Source organism: Salvia hispanica, chromosome 5, assembly GCF_029641045.1.
Source record: "Salvia hispanica isolate PSC_SH4W2 chromosome 5, Shi_PSC_v1, whole genome shotgun sequence".
In the NCBI taxonomy this organism is placed as follows: Eukaryota; Viridiplantae; Streptophyta; class Magnoliopsida; order Lamiales; family Lamiaceae; genus Salvia; species Salvia hispanica.
Window position 1 is genome coordinate 22,855,861 of NC_142696.1, and position 8,294 is coordinate 22,864,154.

An 8,294-nucleotide genomic window follows, 5' to 3' on the forward strand; every position below is an offset into this window, starting at 1 on the left:
CAATCTTCACAAACACACAAATTTATGATGTCCATCTTAACAAAGAACATCCATTTCAAAAATGTTATCGGATGTCGTCTTCCTCAATTTGTTACAAATACCAAAGTACTAACAAGTAACTTTTGCAACTTACAATATTACTTGTTCACAATTACTCCTTATATACGTATGTTATTCTCTTTTATTCCCACGAAACCTCAACATCTATCAAATTTCACATGATTAGTTATGATATAGAAATTAGTTTGTGCAACAAGATTTGCTTGATGTTTGCATTGCGCTAGCCCAAAAAAATTGAAATGCCATAACAATCATTACCCATATTTTTTAAGATTTTGCATTAATTGGCAAAATAAGACTTCGCACGAAATGCTCTAGTTTAATCAAAGTTATCATCAACAATAATTGCATTGGTATTGAACAAATAGTGATACATAGTAACACATTTAATACCTTTAATTCCATCTGTTACGCAAAAATAAAATAGATAGTTCTCATTTCCCATGGAATGTTTGCATCTGCGAAGTTTATTTATTACTCATAATATTGCAATAAATAAAAGTGAATTATTCTGGTAGACAGAGGCAAGCCCCTCAGACAGTCAATACGTACACAAGTAATATATGTATATATATATGTAGAGAGAGAGAGAGAGAGAGAGAGGGAGAGTGGTCCAATGTGAGTGTATGGCTGACCGACTTTAGAAGAAGCAGCAGGGGCAGCCGTGTAAGATAAGGAGAGAGAAAGAGAGAAGAAAATATTCTCCGGTAGAGCTGCATTTCATGGCATATGGTATTTTCTGCTAACATTCAAACAAGCATGCAACTCTAGCTACTCTTTCCAAATCTCTGCTGCACCTACTCCTCTCCTCTCTTTCTCTTTCAATTCAATTCAATTCAATTCAATTTCACCAATTCCCACACAGTCATGATGTCTGAAGATGGTCTAATGAGGGGCTACATCGGCCAGGATCCCAACCCTAATATCAATTCAAATTCAAACCCTAATCCCAATTCTTCATCCAATAAGCGCAAGAGGAATCTCCCAGGAACACCAGGCAAGCTCGATCTCATCAAATTAAATCTGGATTTCATTTCAATTCCCTCAAATCAAATCTAAACTAATGAAATCGTGCAGATCCAGATGCGGAAGTGATAGCGCTGTCTCCGAAATCTCTGATGGCGACAAACCGATTCCTCTGCGAAATCTGCAACAAGGGTTTCCAGCGGGACCAGAATCTGCAGCTCCACCGCCGCGGCCACAACCTCCCTTGGAAGCTCAAGCAGCGCACCAACAAGGAGGTCAAGAAGAAGGTCTACATCTGCCCGGAGAAGACCTGCGTCCACCACGAGGCGTCTCGCGCTCTCGGCGACCTCACCGGAATCAAGAAGCACTACAGCAGGAAGCACGGCGAGAAGAAATGGAAATGCGACAAATGCTCCAAGAAATACGCCGTTCAATCCGACTGGAAAGCCCACAGCAAGATCTGCGGTACTAGAGAGTATAAATGCGACTGCGGCACTCTCTTCTCCAGGTCGGTCTTTAACTTCTATTGGTTACACACTTGTTTCATAATTCGCAAATATTATAGTAAGAAATTTATTATTGTGTGTGCGTATAGAAAGGATAGCTTCATCACGCACAGAGCCTTCTGCGACGCGCTGGCGGAAGAGAGCGCGAGATTCAGCAGCCCCGTGGCGTCGGCGAATCTGAGTTTTAGGAATGAATTGTTGGGAAATCCCCAATTTTCGTTTAGGGCGGAACTGGAAGGCGGAAATCAGCTCAGCTTTGATCATAATAATATGCAGAAACCAAGACTGCCTCTGTGGCTGGACAGCGCAACACCGAACAATTTCGGTGCAGCGACGAGCTTGCCGGAGTTGGTGCAGATGGCGTCGCAAAATCATCAGTGGCAAGTACAAGCAGATCATAACCAAGTAGGATTCGGTGGCGCAAGCATTAATAGCATGGCGTCATCATCATCTGCAATTCCGATTCCGAGAGTACTAAAAGAGGAGGAACAAAACAAAGCAAATTTGTCCCAAGCCATAAATTCACTTTATTACAACGAAACAAACAATGCAGCAGCAGCTCAAATGTCCATGTCAGCCACCGCGTTGCTCCAGAAAGCAGCTCAGATGGGATCTACCAGAGCCACTGACTCCTCATTCTCCCCAGCCGGATTCGGCCTCATCAACAACGCCTCCTTCTCCGCCCAAAACCCTACCAGTCTTGGCAAACCTGATAATAATTTGATGGCGGCGGAGAGCAGCCTAACCCGGGATTTTCTGGGAGTGGGCGGGAATGATCAGATTCAGAACAGGCAGCAGTTTATGCCGGAAAACGAGCTGGCGAAGTTCGCGGCGGGGATGGAGATGAGCCATTACAGCAGGAATTGATTAAAAATGCAGGGAAAGAGAGGGTGAAAAATTAAAGAATTTACAGCTGCAGGTGGAAGAGGTAGAAACAGAAGAGATCTTGTGAAGTGTCAGAGGGGGGTGGGGAGAGGTACTGCATGTTGGAAGAGACGTGACAGAAGATGACATGGCAATCACAAGGCACAAATTCTTGATTCTAATGCACGTACAAAAACTCCTTTTTTTCCTTTCTAGGGTTTGCGTTACTTATTATATGCATGTATATATTTATATGGACCACCAAATTACTGTGTGCCCTGTGATTCATTGGGTTCACTGCTCTCTCTATATTCTGCATTTCTTCTATTAATAATTTCTTGCATTTTCGAATTTGTATCTAGCTCCTTCAGTGTTACAGTGTTTTGTTTGGCATGTTCTCATTTAGAGCACAACTCTACTAAATTTAGACTTTGACAGATTATAATTACTATAATAGCTATTTTGCAAAATTAGCAACGAATAATTATTTCTAACCATTAAAAAGTGAAATCTGCGGTGAATGTGTCTCTCTGGCTTGTTAGATTAATGCAGACATGGATTTATTACTGGAGGGGATATTTTTTTATTTAAATTAATTTTCATTTGAATTCAGTTACACGTCGAATAAATTAGCTAATTAACACACTTTTGTTCCATTTCATTTTGTTCTAATATCTTAAAAGGTTTTACTCAAGTCATTAATTATATGTACTAATACTATTTCATAAAAATTAAAGCTTATTTTGCTCTTTTATTCATTTATTTGAAATTATAGAGAGAATTGACAAATTGACTTTTGATTTTATGTTTGTAAAATCAATGGCATCAATAATACGGAGTACTTAATATTTTTGGGTATTCAAGTAAAATTAAGTGTATAAAAAAACTAATATTAATGTAGTTTAAATGAGATAATTGATAGTATGTCATATGTGACTTACTAATTAATCCTTTTGGTTGTTACTTTTTTGAAAATTATCAGCGACAATCTAATTACGAAGTATGATAATCACATTTTTAGAATCACGGATTTTTTCTATAAACTTTCAGGATCAATAGTTATTTAAATAATGAAATGTGTTCAATTTTTGGTCAGTTCAATAAAATTTAAGAAAAAATACTCGCAATTATCTTACCTGTATATCAAAAGAAGTCTTTTGGTTGTTATGGTTGAAATGGAATCATTTTACATAAATATTTTTCATTTCTATTCTTTTCTTATTTTTGTGAAATGGCAACGTTGCTTGAGAATTACCAAAAAGCATACTCCCTTCGTCCTGAAGAGTATGCACTTTTTTCTTTTTCGTCTGTCCTCAAAGAGTATATGAACATTCCAATCTTGGAAACTGTTCTATTTAATGAGGTAGGACTCATTTTCCACTAACAATACTTAAAAAACTTTAAATTCTCTATCTATCTCTCTCTTACTTTACCAATAATGCATTAAAACCTGCCCCGAACCCAAAGTTAATACTCTTTGTGGACGGATGGAGTAATTTTTTACCCGGTTCATAAATTAAATTTTGTTATTTAATTGTATTCTTTAAAATCTTATATATGACATTAAATATAATTTGATCAAACTTCATTATTAAATAAATGATTATTCTCTATATTAATTTAATTTAAAATATCTAGCAGTTGGTCATAAAATATCTGCAACTTACTTACATCAACACCTGACAGTTGACGAGTGAAGTTCTGAAGGCTCCTATTTTGAATCAAAGTATTTGGGGTTGATAAGACATATTTTCGTTTTCTTGTTTGCAAAATGATTAGACATAACATTATGCAGTAGGCCTACAACAACCCCAATTTCTTTTACCATAACGTGGATCCGGACCCTTATCTGAAACATGCGGCCCATATTTCATCCATTCAAAAAGGTAGCCCATTAATTAAAAAAAGAGTAAATCCATATGTAGTCTCCGTTATATTCATTATCCACAAAGAATAACTATAAATAAATGTATTTTTTTTATCCTAGTTATATGAATATATAATTCACCCATTAATACACTGCCCGAAATCAAAAGGATTAAAACCACATAAATTTCTTTGTGTTCTCCTGCAGTTTCCGGATGCATTTTTAAGACAATAATTTCCAAGTAATCATTTTTCGTATCCGAGGTAGAAAATAAGGAATATCAAAGGACCTAATATTGCTGGAGAAAGCTACAGCGATAAAACTGTTACTCCCTCCGTCCTAAGTCCTGACATAAGTGAGAAATATTAATTTTTGGAACATTTCAACTTAAGAGCATCTCCAATGCCGGCTAGCCGATTCGTGTCGCTAGTCGAACCATTGAAGCAGGCCAGCCCGAAATCGGCGAAAAAATCGGCGTGGGCTAGCCGATCACCTGGCGCTGGCCGCCATTGTGGCGTGCCGATCGGCCAGCGCCCTTTTTTTTTTTTTTTTTGAAAACCTATATAAACGCGATTTTAGTTTCATTTTCAGTTGCACCACTTGTTTTAACGAGTTTTCTCTCTCTCTAAATTTCTGTACAAGAGCATCATCGAGCGATGGATCACAACAACGAGTCCAGTCCAGCGACGAGTGGATCTCAGACTCCCACGGTACCCGTGGGATCTGGATGGGGCGGGCAGATGGCCCAGGGTTTAACGTCCCTTGGAATCAGCTGATGGGGATGATGGCCGGAGCGCAGGGGGGTGGGAACCAGGGGGGGATGCCGTAGGGTATGTCGGGCGGCGGACAGGCCAGCGGCGGGCAGAGGTGGGGAGGTATGGCCCCGATGCAGCAGCAGATGATGCATCAGATGATGGGGATGATGCCTCTCTGGCAAGGAGGCATGCATCCCGGGATGCAGGGGTCACCGAGGGGGGGGGGGGGGCACGGTCTATCGTCCCTCTATGGATTTTTTTACGGCTTCGTCTCACACGTCGACCCAGGTGGAGACGCAGTTCACTGGCGATGACCTTTTGTCATTGCATGACATGGGGATCAATCTTGGGGATCCGGACACTCCTGTTTCAGCGGGGCGGGCCGCGGCGAAGAAGAAGAAGACGAAGGGGAAGGCCAAGGCGGTCGGCGAGTCGTCGCAGCCCGCTATTGACGACACCCCCGCCCGGAGGAAGTGGACGGAGGATGAGTACGCCGGGTGGCCAAGGCGTGGTTGATGGTGTGCGACGATTCGCTGGTTGCGAACAACCAGCGGGTCGTCAACATGTGGGAGAAGATTAGAGCAGCCTACAGGAGGAACTTCCCGCACGGGAAGGACTTCAGGGCCGCGGTCGGAAGGGGTGGGAGCGCATCAGGGCCACGGTCGGCCGTTTTTCGGCCTTGTACGCCAACGCCCTCCGCCAGCTCACTAGTGGGCAAAATGAGGAGGACGCCCGGAGGATAGCGGAGAGTCAGTTCCCCTTGGCGGGGAAGTACAAGGAGTTCCACTTCTGGGAATGCTATGTGTTGCTGAAGGACTCCGAGAAGTTCTGGGCGGGTGCGACGCTGGGTGGCCGAAGAAGCAGGGACTGAACTATTCCGGCGACTACAGCGGCAGCAGCGGCGGATCCCACGACCTCCCCCCGGAGGCTGAGGAGTTTCCGGCCCCTCCATCCTTTGCTCGTCGCCCTCGCCCGGTTGACAAAAGCGGCCGCAACGGGCAGCGAGGGGAGGATCCCCCCTATCGACCCAGGAGGTCATCTCGGCACCCCCCCCCCCCCCCACGCGAGTACACCTTCTTCTCACGTCAAAAAACGTGGGAGCAGATGTACAAGGTCTTCCAAGATTGGAGGGCCGCCACTGACCCCACGGAGAAGATGTTTCTTCACTCAATGCTCGAGAGCATGCGGGTTGATTTGGATGCCGCGAGGGCACAGATGGGGGGTTCCGATGTGGGCTCAGATACCCCGGGTGGCGGCGGCGGCGATGGCGACGAGTAGTAGAGAGTGGCGGGGCTCGTGTGTGGAAGCCCTTTTTTTTTAAAAAAAAATCATGTATTTTTTTTTTAATCTTTGTACGTTTTTTTTAATGAAATGAATTAATTTTCCCGTATCTGTGTCATAAATTTAATTCCGTAATTTAATCGTAATTTTAATTCCGTAATTGTAGTATTTTTTTGAATTATTTTTATTGCGGCTGCCCTATGGTTGGCCTAAATCTGATGTGGCAGATGGATTTTTAGTGCTATTGACGTGGCAGAGAGAGAGAGTGGCTGGCCTATTTGGATCGTGGATGCTCTAAACGAGACATTCTTTCTTTGCAATAATTAACTTAATATACTTTCAGACTTTCTCCTCTTATCTCTCATATTACTGTATCCCCTCATCTCTCTCATTTTATTCTCTCGATTAATCTATTATTACTCCTTGTTAAAATAGAAATGTATTATATAGACTGGGACGGAAGTACTATTTCTTAAATTTTATTGGGACATGTTTCATTGTATGATGATAGGAGTAATATTTAGTGAGTGGAAATAATGAGTAAAAAGATTGCAATTTATAAACAGAACCACTCTTGGACTCAGCCATAATCTTTTCTGGCCCAAGTAACCAGCCCAAACACAACTATATATGGACTACATGCTACAAATATCAATCCTCCCAACTTTTATCACCTTATTAAACAAAAAGTATACATCCCTACATGGTAGTTAAACGACAATTATAAGATCAACAAATACTGAAATATTTCGCACCAATCGTTACACGTCTTGAATAGCATGAAAAATCAACATACACACAACAAAAGCATAAAAATAAAAGAAGTTACAAATTGAATATAAAATGAAACAAAAATGATGTAGCAATAATGAATCTCCTCACAAATGATAAAGCATCGCCACCACAGCTACTCCAAATCCAACAACTCCATGCACACGACGCCGATCACCCGCCGCATCCGACGCATCCGGCGAAGCCACGGGGCTATCCGCCGCCGCAGCCTTCTTCTTAGTAGCCTTGGGCGAAGTCGGAGCAGGCGTAGGAGACGGCGTGCCAAAGATACTCAGAGGGAGAAGAACCTTATCCACTTGATACACCGCCAGCTGGTTGTCGGTGTACATGGTGTTGGACACGGTGGCCTCGTTGACGCCGGTGGTGATGTTGACCTGGTTGCCGGAGGTGGTGACGTTGAGGGGGAAGGCTCCGTTGGCGCTGTCGCCGGCCTGGGTGCGGACGGGGTTGCTCACGGTTTGGAACTGCGTGGTGGTGAGGTAGGTTGGGAGGATGTGGAATTGGATGAGTGACACTTTCTGCTGGTCGGACAGGGAGTTGAGGGTGCCCGCGGGGAGGCTGGCGAAGGCGTTGTCGGTCGGGGCGAAGATGGTTAGCCCTTGGTTCGAGTTGTTGAGCTGTGTGTTGATTTGGTCTCCGATTTGGGTGATCTTGAAGAGGCGGATTAGGGTGGTGAATTGCCCGGCCTTTTCGAGGATTTTGGTCACGTTGGTTGGGCCGGCCGGCCCGGGAGCTGGGGCTTGGGCTAGGGTTGTGGTGGTGCACTGGAGGAGGAGGAGGGTGGTGAGGAGGAGGGATGTGGAGACTAGGGTTTGGTCCATTTCTCTTGAATTTAACTAGAGTTTGGAAATAGAGGAAATGGAGTGGGATGGTTTGTTTGTTGGAGAGATGTGTAGGGGGATTTTATGGGGATTGGGAGATATGAGACTCTTAGGTGTGAGTGGATTTTTTGTTGTGGTTGATTTTGGTTGATTAATTAGATTATTAATGCGTTAGTAGTAGGTGGAAGGTACCAATTTTAGTTAGAACAAGTGATTAGTGCATGGCCCTCCGACTGCAAATATATTAATCATTCAAAATTTTGAACTTTTAAATGTTTTATACTTCAAATCTTTACTTCTTGATGTTTTGGAAGAGTTTCTCATTACTACATTTGAACTTTGATACTAATTCACATTAATTGACTATTTGGATGTGCTTTAT

The 8,294-nt window shown here is 42.9% G+C and overlaps 2 protein-coding genes across 2 annotated transcripts; one reads left to right on the top strand and one right to left on the bottom strand.

Moving 5' to 3' along the window:
- Positions 1-642: 642 nt before the first annotated feature.
- On the top strand, positions 643-2,749 carry LOC125189195 (zinc finger protein JACKDAW-like). Its single transcript, XM_048086461.2, has 4 exons — positions 643-792; positions 926-1,057; positions 1,138-1,534; positions 1,622-2,749. The coding sequence occupies exons 1-4, from the start codon at positions 783-785 to the stop codon at positions 2,397-2,399; spliced, it is 1,317 nt and encodes a 438-aa protein (XP_047942418.1). The 5' UTR covers positions 643-782; the 3' UTR covers positions 2,400-2,749.
- Positions 2,750-6,946: 4,197 nt separating this feature from the next.
- On the bottom strand, positions 6,947-8,006 carry FLA12 (FASCICLIN-like arabinogalactan-protein 12). Its single transcript, XM_048083273.2, has one exon. It carries the CDS (start codon positions 7,910-7,912, stop codon positions 7,178-7,180), a length of 735 nt encoding a protein of 244 aa, XP_047939230.1. The 5' UTR covers positions 7,913-8,006; the 3' UTR covers positions 6,947-7,177.
- Positions 8,007-8,294: the final 288 nt, after the last annotated feature.

Excerpts from the sequence above, each read along its gene's own strand:
- LOC125189195 (XM_048086461.2), top strand. Across the intron at positions 1,058-1,137 it reads GAATCTCCCAGGAACACCAG|ATCCAGATGCGGAAGTGATA; the intron begins GCAAGCTCGATC and ends GAAATCGTGCAG. Across the intron at positions 1,535-1,621 it reads TGCGGCACTCTCTTCTCCAG|AAAGGATAGCTTCATCACGC; the intron begins GTCGGTCTTTAA and ends GTGTGCGTATAG.
- FLA12 (XM_048083273.2), bottom strand. The coding sequence starts at position 7,912 with ATGGACCAAACCCTAGTCTCCACATCCCTCCTCCTCACCACCCTCCTC.